The following is an 18931-nucleotide window of genomic DNA, read 5'->3' as shown; positions in this document are numbered from 1 at the left end:
GTTTAGTGACCTGCTCCCTGGTGGTTCCTGACCCTTCTCTGTCTCCGTTTCGTCCTATAATAATATAAAATTATGTAAAGGTAAAGACAAATCAAGGATTTAGGAACAAACCAGGAATGATTGTTCTCTAAGCAATATAAGTAAAATAGTCACCATGAATATCTTAAATGTCCCCCAGGAACATCATGCAGAGAATCTTTCCATCAGCTCTTTCTTCTGTACTTTTCTACTAAACCTTTCAGTGACCCTGTTCGTAAGTTTCTCTGCCCATAGTGTTTCTTCTCACCAGTCACCGGATTTAGGGCCTCTTCAAAATTCTTAGCTTAATCGCAACTGCAAAGACCCTTTTCTAAACAAGGGCATAATTACAGGGTCTGTGGGTTAGGACTTTGATATACCATTTTAGGGACACTGTTCAACCCAATGGTCAAATGTTTTATAACAAGGGTACCAAGACAATTTACCAGGAAAAGAATACCATATTCGACAAACAGTGCTAGACAACTGGATATACATATGCAAAAGAGTAAATTTAGACAACTTTCTCATGCCATATAAAAATTTACTCAAATTATTGGAGACCTAATTGCAAAAGCTAAAACTCTTAGAAGAAAATAAAAATCTTTGTTCATTGGGTTTGACAATGCTTCCTTAAACATGATGCCAAAGCACAAGTGGTAGGAGATAATTTGACTTCATCCAAGTTAATTATTTCTTTTGCTCAAAGGACACCATTCAGAAACTGGAAAACCCATTCAACTAGAGAAAATATTTTAAAATCATATCTTTTAAGAAACTTTCTCCAGAATAAAGAACTCTTGAAACTCAACAACAGGAAAACAATCCAATTTTTTAAATGGGCCTAAGATATGCACAAATATCGCACTGAAGAAGCTATGCAAATGTCAAAACAACTTATGATAAGAAGCCTAACATCATATGTCATTAGAGAATTGTAAATCAAAACAACAATGGCTAAAACTAAAGACTGATCAAGCTAACGTTTGGCATTTTTGTGGAACCTAAACTCTCATACACTGGTAATCGGAATGTAAAATGCTAAAGACACATTGGAAAATAGTTTGACAGGGTCTTTAAAAGTCAGATGTACACCTAACTTATAAACTAACCAACTGTTCCATTTCATCCCAAGTATTTACCCAAGAGAAATGAAATACACATACAAATCTAATACACAACTTTTCATGGCAGCTTTATTTGTAATAGTCACAAACTGGGAAGACCTCTTGGGGTCCACTAACGTTGGAATGCTACTCAGAAGCAAAATGGAATGAACTCTTGGCACACATAAAAACAATAATAAATCTTAAATTCATGTGTATTGACAGAAGCCAGACATTCCCACTCTGAAAAAGAAATCTTGCATTACTGAATTTATTTGAACTTCTACAAGAAAAAATAACTCATCTGTAGTGGCAGAAAGTTTATCAGGGTTTGGCTGAGAAATGGAGGAATACAGAGCATGAGGTCACAGGGGACCACGGGGATGAACAAGGACGTGTTCACCCCTCTGATTGTGCTAATGTTTTCACATATGTCAAAACTTATCAATCGTTGTATGTTGCTTTTCCTTCAATAAAGCCTTAAGAAAAATAAGAAAATGAAAAAACCTGATAATTCTCCTCTTTTCTCCAAGGACACTGGAGCCAACACAGCCTTTGTTAGTTATTTTTCTTTTGCCAGATGAAATTACTGAAAAGATTCATTGATGACTTTTGAGTGTAAATCACAAAGGACCTCTTGTTTACTCATTAATATGCAGCTGGGGCAAACTCCAAAAAAAAAAAAGTCAAGGTTGTTATTGCCAAATCTTTGTCCTTGTATAGACATATTGAAATACCAGCTCTTTCAAACAGAAGAGCATGTCTGCATCCACTGTCATTTGGATCGTTTTCCTCTTTTACATGTTAAAATGTACAAGAAAATATTCCTTGACTTTCATGAGAAAAATCAATGCATTTTGTTGGGGACCACAGTCTCAGATTTTTTGGTTCAGAGAACTTGTAAGGGTGAACATGACTATATGAGTGAAAGTGAAAAGTTCACATGAAAATTCATCAAACCTACCATTTCCAAATAAGTACCTTTAATAATTACTATATTTAAACAACTTACTGAAGTTATCATTGACTAAGAGAAAAATAACTATGATAAGTTTTGCAACATTAGTAGTATTTTCCCTTGTGAAATTTTAGCTATATTTTTTTCTGAGAGAAGAATTCACCTGCCTGCATTATAATCAGGTATATGTTATAACCCAGGTATTTCATAAAGCCTCTAAAATGTATATGAGATGTCATAATAGTAAATAAATGGATATATAATTAGGAATCCTTAAATAAGGAGCATACAGAAATGTCAGTTATACCGTCAACCTCCAGTTGTAAAAGAAAAAGCATCTATTGTGTGGGTGTGAGTGTGTTTGTGTATGTAGGCATGTGTGTGTCTATTTCTCCCTTCATCACTACAAAAGACAGGCTGCATAATATCATTCATTAGAAATCTCTGTCTCCTTTCAAATATTTATTATAAGTTAAATCAGTGGTTGTATGTCATTGTCAATTAGTTTATTGAATTATGTCTTATAACACTGTGTAAGATATTGTAAGAAAAAACATTTGCTTTGAGCAATGCCCATAGCAGGTTGAGCTGAGTAAGATTATGTAGTGATGCATTTACAACTTGAAAGATAAGGAGAAAGGATGACAGAAGAGTAGGTGAACTGCAACAGTCTTCTCCACTACTTCCAAATTTATTCACAACTTCCAATATTATTCTAATACATATGTTGAAGAAGCCCCAAAATTCCCTGTAATGGTTCTAGTTTTCAGGCAAGCCATGAGCCCAAGTCAGCACTGCTTCCCTGGAACAAGGGTTTAACAGTATGAACTGGGTAACCTAGTAAATGTAACTCTCTTCTTACTTTAGTATGAATAAAGAGCAGTTAAAAAGCAAGGAAGATAAATATTTACAAGCAAATTAATTGTGGTTTCAAAGGGATGTTTTTTACTTACTGATATAGGATTACAAACACTGTTTGAAAATAAAAAACATTCAAACCCCCACTATAGAAATTAATTCTTGATGCCTAAGAAAATTACTGTGGAGCAGTTTTTGGCATAAACTCAGCATCAAAAAAATCCATGATCTCTGTATTTAACATTGCATTAATAGATAACAGTGAGGATGGAAACACAGTATCAATAAAAAATACAATTACTTTTTAGAAAAACTAAGGAAGAGAAGACAATTACACCTTTGTCACAACTGTAAAGATCACTTCACAAAGTTACTAAAAAAATTGCTTTATAATTAAAAGCAAAGAAACACAAAATTTTCTAGTAACTGAGTCAGAGATAAAGAGCCCATTTTTGAGTCAGGCTCCAGAAGAGCTGGAGGAGTGGGGTCACCACCACACCCTTCCATCATAACGTCTCGGGGGGACACATGAGCCAAATGTCCACACCCCATGATGCGAGAATCAGAAGTGTCAGCCGGCTGATGCAAGGGGAGTGCCAGGCCCAGGGCCCAGCTGGGGGGTAGGAAAGGGGGGCAGTGTGGGCACAGGTGATGCTCTAAGCACCCAGACCACGGGCAGGATGAGGACGTGGACAGGCGCCCACCTTCAGCCTCCTCCAGCTGCTGCAGGCACTGCAGTGTGGGCTGCAGGGTGAGGTGGAGCTGGTGGCTGGTGCTGAGCAGCTGCAGGAGGTGGCAGGAGTGGGAGGTGCAGCAGATGCAGTAGAGCGGTTCGGGGTGAAGAGCAGCCTGTCCAGTTGGATCTTAAAGTTTTTCCCTGGACAAAGAGACAAGACATAAATTTACAAGAAAACCATACGACAAGTGAAGAGGAGTGTTTTAAACACCAGCCATAACCCAAACTTGGAACTGCCATTGTTTCCATTGTGCAAATCTAACTTCTGTGGGCAGGCAAGCTTTTAGGGGGGCCCACTGCTCTGTACGCAGTAATGAGAAGGCTGCTCCTGAAGTCTGGGATGGCTGTGGGGAGCACCAGTCCAGGACATGGTGAAAAGGGCTGCACTGTCCCTGCCCTTCCCCCCTGAGTCCAGGCCCGGGTGACTGTGTGAAGCCAGGACGACAGAGCAGAGACACCTGGAAGCCTGCAGCCACAGCACACTGGTTCTGTGACTTACACGTAATTCCCCTCTACTTTCTCCACACAGGAGGCAAATGTTTCCTGGAACTGAGACTCAGAACGCCCTGTCAGGGCAGGAAAACAACTCCTAGGGGCAGGCCATCTCCCACTGAAGGAGCAAGGCCCCAGGCAGGGGTGGGGGACACGCTGTTGGGCTGTGTGTGTGCCTTGTAGAGGATGAGGTGCCCAGAAAATGCCCTTAGGAGCAGCGTTAGTCTTCCCCAGACCCATCAGACACACACCAGAAATGCCAGCTTCCCTATGGGACCAGGGGAAGTCATAGAGCAGCTGGGGAGCACGGTTCATGTCCTGCAGAGCAGCAGAGAGGGGCCATGCCAGGGGTCAGAGGCAAGGCCAAAGGTTCAGCCCTTTACAGGGAGGGGGCACTCCAGGGGCTCCACCCCACCTGAGAGATGTGCATTCCTTTGAGGGTCAGCCCCAGGGTGAGGGTAGGTCTGTCTTCCTTCTTATCCTAAAAAAGGACTCCAACATCAGAGCCCTCAACAGCCTGTGCCTGGGCAGGATGGGCCTTGTCATGGAAAAGCAGGGTGTAGTCAGCTCGCTGTGGCCATGCATCGGACTGAGGCAGGGTCCCCAGGCCACAGGTCAGCTGTGGGGACACATGCACCCTGTCCTGGGATCAATGTCCTGGCCACCCTGTGGGCTCCCTTCCCTTGGGCAGAGGCAGCTCTGAGGCAGTCTGGACTCATTTCCCCACTGGCAGCCACTTGGGCTTGACCTTGTACAGCCTGAAGAAGTGGACAGGAACGTCCTCAAGCAGGCAGGCCTCTCTGATGAAGTGTAGTATTGCCTCCTTGGGGCTCAGGCCCTGCTGCTCACGGTGCATGCTGGGACCATGCCTGAGGATGTAGGTGCTGCCCCTCTTGGCAACAATCTGAGGGACAATCACAGGCCTGTCGGGCCCTGCCTGCTCCCCATCACCTTGCCCAGTCCTGGCCCTCAGCCTGTCTTCGCTGGGCAGGGGGAAGGCTCTCCACCATCCAGAGCAGGAAGTCTTGGTGGCCTTACCCACTGTGGGAAGTAGGCCTGTGGCTCTAAGTACCTCCCAACATGGGCTCCCAGTGGTTGCCCAGGTCAGCCTGCAGCCCATTGGCAGCTAGCAGGAAGTAGGCCTCCTCCCAGTGGGTGCACTCAGACCTCAGCACCCGCTCCCTCAGGTGGCAGTAGTCCGGGTTCCTGGCCTTCCTGTCCCTGGAAGGCAGTTGGCAGGTTTCTGAGAGGCTGGCTCTGCCCTAACGGCCTGGCCACCACCCCAGCCCTCCTACCATTCTGCTCCAGGTCTTGGGCCTCTCCAGGTCCCAGAAGGCCCACCCCTGCCACACAAGCTGCTTCCCAGGGTGGTGGATGAACCTGCTGCCATCACACCTCAGTTCTCTGAATGCTAGACCCAGGTCTGTTCCCCAGCAGGGGTGCCCTTCACCAACCCTGGGCCAGCTGCTGCCAGTGCCCCAGGGATGTGCCCGTGCAGGACTGCCTGGATCCACGGGCACTGGGCAGGCTCAGAGTTGAAGCTCATTCCCAGATGGGGTGTTTCCTGTTCTTTCCCAGCCCCAGCTCTGGGAGAGCAGCTTAGATTTTCTAATCCTATGGACCATGGCTGGACCCAGAGCCAGCAAAGCTCCCATCATCACCCCACCCCTTCCATTCTCCTCTCCATGACTCTTCCACACAAGCATGCACATGCTTCCTCCCCACCTCTCTGCCTAGGAATGTTTGTTGGGGCCACTGGCACCAGCTCAGGGGATTCCTGGGGACACAGGCCCTGCTCACGTGCCCCTGGTCTGGCATAAACAGCCCCTGGGCTGTCTGGGGGTCCATCAGACTATGAGCTCTGGGGTAGATCTCTCAGGAGAGTAGCTCCTGCACCTCAGGTGGAGCTTGCTGGGGTCCTACCAAGGGACCCTCTCCTGCCCAGGCCAGTGCCCAGCACAGAGCCACACACAGGGGGACAGCCATCTTAAAGAAGGCATCTTCACACCCTCCCAGCACCTGCCAGGGAAGAATCCCATCTGGAGACACAAGTCTCTGTGCCTGGGAGAGCTTGTCTTTACAGCGTGTAGCATATGGCTCCCACCCACAACGCAGCAGCCACGTCCTTCCCACCTCTTGGTTCACCATGGTGGATGCCCACCATCCCAGGAAATGTCCTTAATGTCAGCAACAATTACCTTATGAGCCTTCTGTTTTCCACATAGTACTGCACCCTGAGGAAGGTCACAAAGGCTGCACGGGGCCTCCCCTGTCCCTGTGGGTAGGGGCGGAAAGAGAAGGAAGGCTGTGAGAGTGGTCCAGCTGGGCACAGCTGGCACTGTCACCACAGGTAGGCCTCCAAAGGCTCTAAGCTCAAGCTCAGGTCTCAGCCGGGGTAGGTCACAGTTTGATCTTACACTCCTAAAGGGCAAACCCAGTGAAGCATCTGTGGCATCCCCAAGCTTTTGCCTAGACCCACACCCAACACCAACTCCAGAGGCAGTGAGAACATTTCAGGCAGCAGGTATGCCAGCGGGGCTGAGGCCACAGACAGTCACTCTGCACAGGGAGCACCCTGGCACCAGCACCCGACCCAGATGCATGGATGCTCGCTCAAGGGGTTTTGGGGCAGCCCCCACCTGGCAGTCTAACTTACTTTACACATTTCTCTATTCCAGTCCTTTGAGAAGTACTTGCTGAGCTCCTGCTCCAAATCCATGAACATGTACTCATTATCTGAAAAGAGGAGCCTCATTGGAGTGATTCCTGTAGTCTGGGATAAACAGGCCCAGGGGGGCGTGGTGGAGTGAGCTTCTATGGAGTGGCTGGCAGCTGATTTCTGAGCTGGCACTCCAAGCACAGCCCTCAATGTCCAGGGGTCAAATGTTGCTGGCTGCACAGATGGTTTCCAAGTGCAGGAATATTGGATATCGAAGCTGATATGTGCTTCAGGAAAGAAAGAGGTGTCCACATGGTCTTACCCCTCTACCTGAGGAACCCTGGCCTAGCTTTGGAATAAATCCTATACAAATAGAAATGCCTATGAATCTGGAAATGAATTCACCAACTTCAAGTTGACAATCCACGTTAACTTGGCTATGCCAGGAAGGGCACCACATGAGGGGCTTCCTTCCACATTATACATTTCTGTATCTTTGGAATATCACAACCCTGTGCTTCCTTTATATGCTTGGAAAAAAACAATTATCCTAGAGAGGAACATAAAGCTGAGAGTGTCTCCAGAAAGTTATGCTCAGGGCTTGGTGCCGGGACAGGTAGTGGTGGTAACAAATGCACCGCTTGGTGAAGGAGGCTGTAAAAGTGGGGTTGTGGTGGGGGGCAGGGGTGGAGGGGGGGCACTGTGTCTTCCCCCAAATCTGCTTTGAAGCTAAAACTGCTTTAAAAAAATAAACACTTGGGAGCCAGGATGGCAGCGTGAGTAGAGCAGAGAAACTCTCCTCCCAAAACCACATAGAATTATGAAAATATAACAAAGACAACTTCCTAAAATAGAGACCAGAGGACACAGGACAACATCCAGACCACATCCACACCTGCGAGAACCCCGCGCCTCGCGAAGGGGGTAAGATACAAGCCCCTGCCAGGCGGGACCCAAGTGCCCCTCCCCCCGGCTCCTGGCGGGTGGAAAGAAACCAGAGCGGTTTTTTTCTTTTTTTATTGGCGAGTGCCTTTTGGAAGCCTTAAAGGGACAGGGACCCCAATACCAGGGAAACAAGGCAGTAAGACCAGTGAGCAGGTGCCTGAGACCGATGCCTGAGGACAAAGAATATCACACGTTTTTCCCTTTTTTTTGGCAAGTGCTTTTTGGAAACCTTAAAGGGACAGGGACCCCAATACTAGGGAAACAAGGCAGCAGGACTGGTGAGCGGGTGCTGGAGACAGGCACCTGAGGACAAAGAATATCGTGCGTTTCTCCCTTTATTTTTTTTTGGCGAGTGCTTTTTGAAGCCTTAAAGGGACAGGCACCCCAATACTAGGGAAACAAGGCAGCAAGACGGGTGAGCAGGTGCCTGAGACGGGCGCCTGAGGACAAAGAAAATCGCTCATTTTCTCCTTTTTTTTTTTTCCTCTTTCGTTCTTGCTGTTGTTGTTTTGGTTTGGAGAGTGCTTTTTGGAAGTCTTAAAGGGGCAGGACATAACACATAGCCCAGAGGCAGGGAATCTGGGGATCTCTGGGCACTCTAAACTCCTGGGCAACAGGGAGCACAGAGGCCCATTACAGAGATAAATAGCCTCCCAGCCGCTCCCCCTCCAATGGGGCTCCACCATTTAGAAGGAGCAGCCCCAGCCAGGCCACACCCACAGCAACAGCGGATATAAACTCCATAGCAACCGGACAGGTAGCAGAAGCCCTTTCTGCGCACAGCTGACAAGCATAAGCCACTAGAGGTCACTATTCTCCCAAGAGAGGAAGACCACAAACCGACAAGAAGGAAAGCTCTTCCAGCTGTCACTCGTACCAGCTCTGCAAATTATCTCTATCACCACGAAAAGGCAAAAGTACAGGCAGACAAAGATCACAGAGACAACACTGAGAGGGAGACAGACGTAACCAGTCCTCCTGAAAAAGAATTCAAAATAAAAATCATGAACATGCTGACAGAGATGCAGAGAAAAACGCAAGAGCAATGGGATGAAGTCCAGAGGGAGATCACAGATGTCAGGAAGGAGATCACAGAAGTGAAACAATCCCTGGAAGGATTTATAAGCAGAATGGATAAGATGCAAGAGGCCATTGAAGGAATAGCAACCAGAGAACAGGAACATATAGAAGCTGACATAGAGAGAGATAAAAGGATCTCCAGGAATGAAACAACACTAAGAGAACTATGTGATCAAACCAAAAGGAAAAATATTCGTATTATAGGGGTAGCAGAAGAAGAAGAAAGAGGAAAAGGGATAGAAAGTCTCTTTGAAGAAATAATTGCTGAAAACTACCCCAAACTGGGGGAGGAAATAATCAAACATACCATGGAATTACACAGAAACTCCAACAGAAAGGATCCAAGGAGGACAACAGCAAGAACACATAATAATTAAAATGGCAAGGATCAAGGACAAGGAAAGAGATTTAAAGGCAGCTAGAGAGAAAAAGGTAACCTATAAAGGAAAACCCATCAGGCTAACATCAGACTTCTCGACAGAAACCCTACAGGCCAGAAGAGAATGGCATGATATATTTAATGCAATGAAACAGAAGGACCTTGAACCATGGATACTGTATCCAGCATTACTATCATTTAAATATGATGGCGGGATTAAACAATTCCCAGACAAGCAAAAGCTGAGGGAATTTGCTTCCCACAAATCACCTCTACAGGGTATCCTACAGGGACTGCTCTAGATGGGAGCACTCCTAAAAAGAGCACAGAACAAAACACACAACATATGAAGAATGGAGGAGGAGGAATAAGAAGGGAGAGAAGAAAAGAATCTCTGGACAGTATATATAACAGCTCAATAAGTGAGTTAAGTTAGGCAGTAAGATACTAAAGAAGCTAACCTTGAACCTTTGGGAACCACGAATCTAAAGCCTGCAATGGCAATAAGTACATATCTCTCAATAGTCACCCTAAATGTAAATGGACTTAATGCACCAATCAAAAGACACAGAGTAATAGAATGGATAAAAAAGCAAGACCCATCTACATGCTGCTTACAAGAAACTCACCTCAAACCCAAAGACAAGTACAGACTAAAAGTCAAAGGAGGGAAAAACATATTTCAGGCAAACAACAGTGAGAAGAAAGCAGGGGTTGCAGTACTAATATCAGACAAAATAGACTTCAAAACAAAGAACATAACAAGAGATAAATAAGGACACTACATAATGATAAAGGGCTCAGTCCAACAAGAGGATATAACCATTCTAAATATATATGCACCCAACACAGGAGCACCAGCATTTGTGAAACAAATACTAACAGAAATAAAGAGGGAAATAGACTGCAATACATTCATTTAGGAGACTTCAACACACCACTCACCCCAAAGGATAGATCGACAGGGCAGAAAATAAGTAAGGACACACAGGCATTGAACAACACACTACAACAGACAGACCTAACAGACATCTATAGAACTCTACATCCAAAAGCAACAGGATATACATTCTTCTCAAGTGCACATGGAACATTCTCCAGAATAGACCACATACTAGCTCACAAAAAGAGCCTCAGTAAATTCCAAAATATTGAAATTCTACTAACCAATTTTTCAGACCACAAAGGTATAAAACTAGAAATAAATTCTACAAAGAAAACAAAAAGGCTCACAAACACATGGAGGCTTAACAACATGCTACTAAATAATCAATGGATCAATGAACAAATCAAAATAGAGATCAAGGAATATATGAAAACAAATGACAACAACAACACAAAGCCCCAAGTTCTGTGGGATGCAGCGAAAGCATAATTAAGAGGAAAGTATATAGTGATCCAGGCACACCTGAAGAAGGAAGAACAATCCCAAATAAATAGTCTAACATCACAATTATCGAAACTGTAAAAAGAAAAACAAATGAGGCCTACGGTCAGCAGGAGGAACATAATAAAGATCAGAGAAGAAATAAATAAAATTGAGAAGAATAAAACAATTGCAAAAATCAATGAAACCAAGAGCAGGTTCTTTGAGAAAATAAACCAAATATATAAGCCTCTAGCCAAACTTATTAAGAGAAAAAGAGAATCAACACAAATCGACATAATCAGAAATGAGAATGGAAAAATCACGACAGACCCCACAGAAATACAAATTATTAAACACTACTATGAAAACCTATATGCCAACAAGCTGGAAAACCTAGAAGAAATGGACAACTTCCTAGAAAAATACAACCTCCCAAGACTGACCAAGGAAGAAACACAAAAGTTAAACAAACCAATTACGAGCACAGAAATTGAAATGGTAATCAAAAAACTACCCAAGAACAAAACCCCGGGGCGGACAGATTTACCTCGGAATTTTATCAGACACACAGAGAAGACATAATACCCATTCTCCTTAAAGTATTCCAAAAAATAGAAGAGGAGGGAATACTCCCAAACTCATTCTATGAAGCCAACATCACCCTAATACCAAACCCAGGCAAAGACCCCACCAAAAAAGAAAATTACACACCAATATCCCTGATGAATGTAGATGCAAAAATACTCAATAAAATATTAGCACACAGATTTCAACAGTATATCAAAAGGATCATACACCATGACCACGTGGGATTCATCCCAGGGATGCAAGGATGGTACAACATTCGAAAATCCATCAACATCATCCACCACATCAACAAAAAGAAAGACAAAAACCACATGATCATCTCCATAGATGCTGAAAAAGCATTTGACAAAATGCAACATACATTCATGATAAAAACTCTCAGCAAAATGGGAATAGAGGGCAAGTACCTCAACATAATAAAGGCCATATATGATAAACCGACAGCCAGCATTATACTGAACAGCAAGAAGCTGAAAGCATTTCCTCTGAGATCGGGAACTAGACAGGGATGCCCACTCTCCCCAATGCTATTTAACATACTACAGGAGGTCCTAGCCATAGCAATCAGACAAAACAAAGAAATACAAGGAATCCAGATTGGTAAAGAAGAAGTTAAACTGTCACTATTTGCACATGATATGATACTGTACATAAAAAACCCTAAAGACTCCACCCCAAAACTACTAGAACTGATATCGGAATACAGCAAAGTTGCAGGATACAAAATTAACACACAGAAATCTGTAGCTTTCCTATACACTAACAATGAATCAATAGAAAGAGAAATCAGGAAAACAATTCCATTCACCATTGTATCAAAAAGAATAAAATACCTAGGAATAAACCTAAACAAAGAAGTAAAAGACTTATACTCTGAAAAATACAAGTCACTCTTAAGAGAAATTAAAGGGGACACCAACAAATGGAAACTCATCCCCTGTTCATGGCTAGGAAGAATTAATATAGTCAAAATGGCCATCCTGCCCAAAGCAATATACAGATTCGATGCAATCCCTCTCAAATTACCAGCAACATTCTTCAATAAATTGTAACAAATAATTCAAAAATTCATATGGAAACACCAAAGACCCCGAATAGCCAAAGCAATCCTGAGAAAGAAGAATAAAGTAGGGGGGATCTCACTCCCCAACTTCAAGCTCTACTACAAAGCCACAGTGATCAAGACAATTTGGTACTGGCACAAGAACAGAGCCACAGACCAGTGGAACAGATTAGAGACTCCAGAAATTAACCCAAACATATATGGTCAACTAATATTTGATAAAGGAGCCATGGACATACATTGGCAAAATGACAGTCTCTTCAACAGATGGTGCTGGCAAAACTGGACAGCTACATGTAGGAGAATGAAACTGGACCATTGTCTAACCCCATATACAAAGGTAAACTCAAAATGGATCAAAGACCTGAATGTAAGTCATGAAACCATTAAACTCTTGGAAAAAACATAGGCAAAAACCTCTTAGACATAAACATGAGTGACCTCTTCTTGAGCATATCTCCCTGGGCAAGGAAAACAACAGCAAAAATGAGCAAGTGGGACTACATTAAGCTGAAAAGCTTCTGTACAGTGAAAGACACCATCAGTAGAACAAAAAGGAACCCTACAGTATGGGAGAATATATTTGAAAATGACAGATCCGATAAAGGCTTGACGTCCAGAATATATAAAGAGCTCACACGCCTCAACAGACAAAAAACAAATAACCCAATTAAAAAATGGGCAGAGGAACTGAACAGACAGTTCTCTAAAAAAGAAATACAGATGGCCAACAGACACATGAAAACATGCTCCACATCGCTAATTATCAGAGAAATGCAAATTAAAACTACAATGAGTTATCACCTCACACCAGTAAGGATAGATGCCATCCAAAAGACAAACAACAACAAATGTTGGGGAGGCTGTGGAGAAAGGGGAACCCTCCTACACTGCTGGTGGGAATGTAAATTAGTTCAACCATTGTGGAAAGCAGTATGGAGGTTCATCAAAATGCTCAAAACAGACCTACCATTTGACCCAGGAATTCCACTCCTAGGAATTTACCCTAAGAATGCAGCAATCGAGTTTGAGAAAGACAGATGCACCCCTATGTTTATCGCAGCACTATTTACAATAGCCAAGAATTGGAAGCAACATAAATGTCCATCGGTAGATGAATGGATAAAGAAGATGTGGTACATATACACAATGGAATACTACTCAGCCATAAGAAGTGCAAAAATCCTACCATTTGCAGCAACATGGATGGAGCTAGAGAGGATTATGCTCAGTGAAATAAGCCAAGTGGAGAAAGAGAAATACCAAATGATTTCACTCATCTGAGGAGTATAAGAACAAAGGAAAAACTGAAGGAACAAAACAGCAGCAGAATTACAGAATCCAAAAATGGACTAACAGGTACCAAATGGAAAGGAACTGGGGAGGATGGGTGGGCAGGGAGGGATAAGGGGGGAAGAAGAAAAGGGGGTATTAAGATTAGCATGCATTGGGGGAGGGAGAAAGGGGAGGGAGAGCTGTACAACAGAGAGGATAAGTAGTGATTCTACAACATTTTTTTATGCTGATGGACAGTGACTGTAATGTGGTTTTTAGGGGGGACTTGGTATAGGGGAGAGCATAGTAAACATAGTATTCTTCATATAAGTGTAGATTAAAGATTTTAAAAAAAGGAAAAGAAAGAAAGAAAGAAAGAAAAGGGGGATTACTCCTTGATAGGATAAAACAATTGGTAAATCAAAGATTAATGCATGCTTTAAATATCCTTAATGTTGATCACTTAAAGGGTGTCAGATGATCAGCTATGGAGGTACTCTTTTCTGATAATATTCCTTTCTCTTAATAAAAATAAAAATGAAAATGAAAATTTAAAAAAATCAGTTCCTGTGTGCTGACCTCCAATGAGTTCTACACAGTGGTATAGAGGGCATGTCAAAGTGTGGGCAAAGGTTCTGTTTGTTTCTATGCAGAAGATCAAGGCCTAGCTTGGATACCCAGAAAAGATATGATATGAGGAGGAGCTTCCAGCATCAGCACTCTCTGGAGGACTTGTGCCGGGGGATGATCATCAAAAAGCCTCCACAGGGATCCGGGCGATGCTGCAGTTGTGGCTGCGTCCACCCCACCGTTTCCTGGACTTGCCATAGGAATGAGGAGGGAGATGTCTAGGCTGGCATGTGCGACATGCCAGCCTAGACATCAGTGAGACATACAGTGATACAACGAATTTGACTGGATCTGTACTGTTGGAACTCAATCAGGAGTTGGGAGGGGTGCAAGTTGTAGTGCTCCAAAATCTTACGACTATAGACTATCTACGGTTAAAAGAACATATGGGATGTGAACAGATTCCAGAAATGGGTTGCTTTAATTTGTCTGACTTCTCTCAGACTGTTCAAGTACAGTTGGACAATACCCATCATATCATAGACTAATTTTCACAAATGCCTAGGGTGCCTAAATGGTTTTCTTGGCTTCACTGGAGATGGCTGGTAATTATACATTTGCTTTGTTTATGTCACCATATTCCTATTATGTTAATATGTGTGCGCAAGTTAGTTAGTAGTTTAAAACCTATACATACTTAAGGTACTCTACAAGAAGATATGTCAAAGAAATAATCAATCCTCCCATGTTTTCTTCCATATGCTACCTCTATAGCTTTTCTTCTTCCTTCCTAATTACAACCCTTAAATAGAATTCGTGCCTCATATCGAATTTACCGAGTATCATAATTCCTCCAGGTGGTAAAGATACCTCGAGACAAGTGCTGGGCATAGAAGCCACAGGGCATAAATCTGCAAAGAAGTAAAAAGCTAACCTTTTCAAACAATATGGCTTCTCTCTCACTTACCAACTTTACATTTCCCTGTATGGCCCTGGAAGATGACTGGTTAGCCAGAGTCGAGTAAGATTCCTCAAGGGAGGAACAACCTAAGACAGGTACAGTCACAGGGGGGCCATCAGGTGAGAAATTGGGGAACAACAGTGGTGAAGCTTAGAACCTCACCCCCACCTTGTGTTGAGAGAAAGCTTCTGCATCCATGGATGTTTTGTTGCCCTTGTCTAGCTCAGATTAACATATAGTCTACAGGGACACACCTGATCATCTACAATTGCTCTCTTACAACACTAAACTATGTTTTCTACCTTTATCTTGCATCTACCTACCACTTCAGCAGTTTATTAAAAATAAAAATAATAATAATAATAAACAGACTAATGTGGGATCCACATATAAATCAAGTATAAAAATCAAATGAATATTCATATTTGACCTGATTGTTTATAGTTCATAATGCGTGATCAAAACCGAAAGTTTCTGTGATGAATGCCCTTGTACTGTTCACCATGTAAGAACTTATTCACTATGTAAGAATTCGTTCACCATGTAAGAACTTGTTCGTTATGCTTCAGAAGATTGGAGACTGAAGAGAACTAGGCTTGAGATGGATTAATGACTGTGCATTGAGCATTGACCCCCCTATACAGAATTTTATTGTTGTTAACAACCATTTGATCAATAAATATGAGAGATGCCCTCTCAAAAATAAATAAATAAATAAATAAATAAACACTTAAAAAAATCCTAGTGTCACCTCCATGTCTAAGGTGCAAGGGCTCTGGGCAGACCCTGAATCTGCAGCTCAGTCCCCGCAAAATCCCAACAGGTTTTCAGATGCTTTCAGCTTATTGAGACCACAGTCCTGAAGATATTAGGTGTTCCCATAGTTTTAAAAATAATTCATGTAGGATGCAGATGTGGTTACTTCCCATCTGTTAGGAGCGGGTCAAGACCACAGAGGTTCCTCTTTGGATCCAAGGAGGCCCTGACCTTGCAGTTAAGAGCAAGCCCACTCCTCCCAGCAGGTGGGGGTCTGCCGGGCCTCTCAGACCTGCTCTGTCCTGGGTGGGGGCCTACGGAGGGTCTACAAGGGGTCCCTCTAAGGGGACTCCTGGAAGCCCCCTGCCGGGTTCCTGGGAGGACAGAGGTGCTTCTCACAGAAGACCCCCATTTTGTACCATTTGAGGCCTTACCCAGCTGCATCCTGTGGCTCCAAAAGTCACGTGGCAAGTACAGGTTTAAAAAAGGGAATGAATTCTTCCCCAATGGCCAAGATGAGGGTAGAAAGGAGGGCTGAAGAGGAAACGGGAGAGTCTTGGGGCTGGAGGTACACATAGGGCCCCCCACTGGGGTGGTCTTCCCACTGGGAGGAGCCGCTCCTCCCTGGGACCTGCTCCGTCCACATGGCCTTGTGGGACCAAATCTTGCTCAGTGTGCCCAGAACACTAGTCTTACAAAGCAGAAATGGGAGAGTGAGATGTCATTCTGACAGTGGCCGCCCTGGCCATGCAGGCAGGGATGTGAGCTACAGCCACAGAGCTGAATCACGTCCATTACAACGGATGTGCCTCTGGTGAGTGCACTCCTAACACTTTAATCTGAGGTCACAGCCTCACTCAAGGTGCAGCGCCTTCCATATAAGGTGCATCGAGTGCTGCAGAGCCAGGCACCTGCGGAAGAAGGCTGTGTCCCTGGGGCCACCGCCCGTGGAAAGTGGGGGACAGGCAGGGCAGCCAAGGCCCCAGCAAAAGGCTATGGAGGTCAGAGGGGTGGGTGATGATAGGGCATAAAGCAGCCAAAAATTGGGAAAGCACAAAATAGAAGAGAGCATCAGAGGGAGCTGCAGCCGCAGGCAAGGTGAGCTGGGGAGTGGGGAGGAGGACATGCAGCTGCACCAGGCCCCACAGGTGTCCCAGGCATACCTGAAACCTGCAGACAGCAGCCACGCCTCTGCCTTGCCTGTCACCCAGGAAGACCTCCCAAGAAGCGCAGAAACCTCTGAGAAGGAAAGGCATCATCAGTCTTTCCAAAACATTCTGGGGCAGTGTGCAGCACAGACATCTGAGCGTGGCCGACCCAGTTCCCCTTGCTCAGAGCCCACTTCCCCTGCCTGGGGAAGCTTGTTGTTTAGGCAAGTGGACCAAGAGTGAGTTCAGGGTTCCCCCCACCTGCCATGGCAGCTCCCAGCATGCCCTGCAGACACAGGCCCCATGGGGCATGATGGCTGGGTCCACAGCTTCACCCCTGGCCTGGCACAGGAGGTGCTCCCCATCAGCTGCCTCTTGAAGAGAGGATGACTGTGCAAAACACACTTTTAGCAGTTCAGTATCACAGGTGACTTAAATGCATGTTCTCATTTACACCACAAGATTCACATCTAGAGCCCAAAAGCTCAGCACGGCAGCTCCCATGTAATGCAATGTCCCCTTAAAGTACCAAAATTGCATAGAAGGACACACCGTCCCCAAGTTCTAGCATGATCTAGAGATAAATCCTGGGCACCAGCAGAGAAGACATGCCCCTTTGTCACTCACCTTTGGGGAGGCCCTTGGGGGCAGCCTCAGTCCCTGCTGTGCCAGGTCACCAGAGCTGGGGACACTCACCTACCTGACTTGTGTTGGGAGCTTGCCCACACAGCACTGCCAGCAGCGACACCCTCCACTGTGTGCCATGCTCCAGGGCAGGACTCAGAGCCAGCCCTTCCATCTCTACCTTGTCACTGTGCTTACTCCGCAGTACAGATGGGGAAACCAAGGCTTGCAGAGGCTAGAAAACATGCCAGTCACACAACTAATACAGTCTTGGTTACAGGTCCCCCGCCAAGGACCCTCAAGGCCAGGGGCTGGCAAACTAGGGCCTTGGGTCAAACCCTACCTGCCACCTGTTTTTGTAAATGAAGTTTTCTTCAGATCACAGCCACACCCATTGTCTTACATAATCTCTATTGCCACTCTCATGTTTCAAAGCCAGAAATATTCAGCAACCCCTGATCTAAGCAAACACCATTTTTAAAAGGACTGGCGTAGCAGCTACATAAGAACAATTCTCTTTCAAAAGATACATAGAGTTTTTAAGGGTGAAATAGAGTGAAGACTGGAACTTATTTTAAATAATTAACAAAATATGTAGGGTTTGGAGGAGGAGCCAAGATGGCAGCATGAGTAGGGCAGTGGAAATCTCCTCCCAAAACCATATATATTTTTAAAAATACAACAGATACAACTACTCCTAAAAGAGAGACCAGAAGATACAGTCCAACAGCCAGGCTACATCTACATCTGCAAGAACTCAGCACCTCACAAAGGGGGTAAGATACAAGCCGCAGCACAGCAGGACCTGCGCACGCTCCCCACCCCAGCTCCCCAGTGGGAGGAAAGGAGTTGGAGTGGGGAGGGAGTGGGAGCCCAGGACTGCTAAATGCCCAGCCCTAGTCATCTGCACCAGGAGCACAGACACTCAGTGCATGGTGTGCTGGATATGAGGGAAACAGAACAGTAAAATCTGCAAGTGGGTCCCTGCAGCCGGTGCCCCTGGGACAAAAGAAAAGTGAGTGCTTTTTGAAAGTCTTAAAGGGACAGAGGCCTCACAGCTGGATGGAAGCATCCCGGCACACTTAGCCCAGCAGCTGGGAATCATAGAGAACTCCAGGCATCCTAACCCTCTGGGAGGCAGTGCAGCTCTGAGGTCCCTCACGGAGATAAACAGCCTCCCACCCATTCCCCCTCCAGTGTGGCCCCCCATAGGGGAGCAGGAGCCTGATAGTAGCTGCACCCACAGCAACCACCCAGAGCCTCCTCTGCAGCTGACCTGGCCAGACTCAGAGGCCCTGTCAGTGCACAGCTGCCCAGAACAAGCCGCTAGGGGTTGCCATTCTTAC

The 18931-nt window shown here is 44.8% G+C and overlaps 1 protein-coding gene across 1 annotated transcript; it reads right to left on the bottom strand.

Annotated features, from left to right (window-relative positions):
- Positions 1 to 3333: 3333 nt before the first annotated feature.
- On the bottom strand, positions 3334 to 17760 carry LOC140843860 (FERM domain-containing protein 6-like). The gene is given in 11 exon segments (XM_073214282.1): positions 3334 to 3785; positions 3788 to 3817; positions 4405 to 4486; positions 4584 to 4649; positions 4917 to 5072; positions 5207 to 5259; positions 5262 to 5389; positions 6367 to 6443; positions 6825 to 7114; positions 16671 to 16806; positions 17662 to 17760. Coding segments are annotated over 11 exon segments (1569 nt in total).
- Between the last annotated feature and the right edge of the window lie 1171 nt (positions 17761 to 18931).

The sequence above is a fragment of the Manis javanica genome, chromosome 10 (assembly GCF_040802235.1).
Source record: "Manis javanica isolate MJ-LG chromosome 10, MJ_LKY, whole genome shotgun sequence".
NCBI classification, from domain to species: Eukaryota; Metazoa; Chordata; class Mammalia; order Pholidota; family Manidae; genus Manis; species Manis javanica.
Note: the sequence above shows the minus strand (reverse complement) of the source record. Positions and strands in the feature narration are given on the sequence as shown.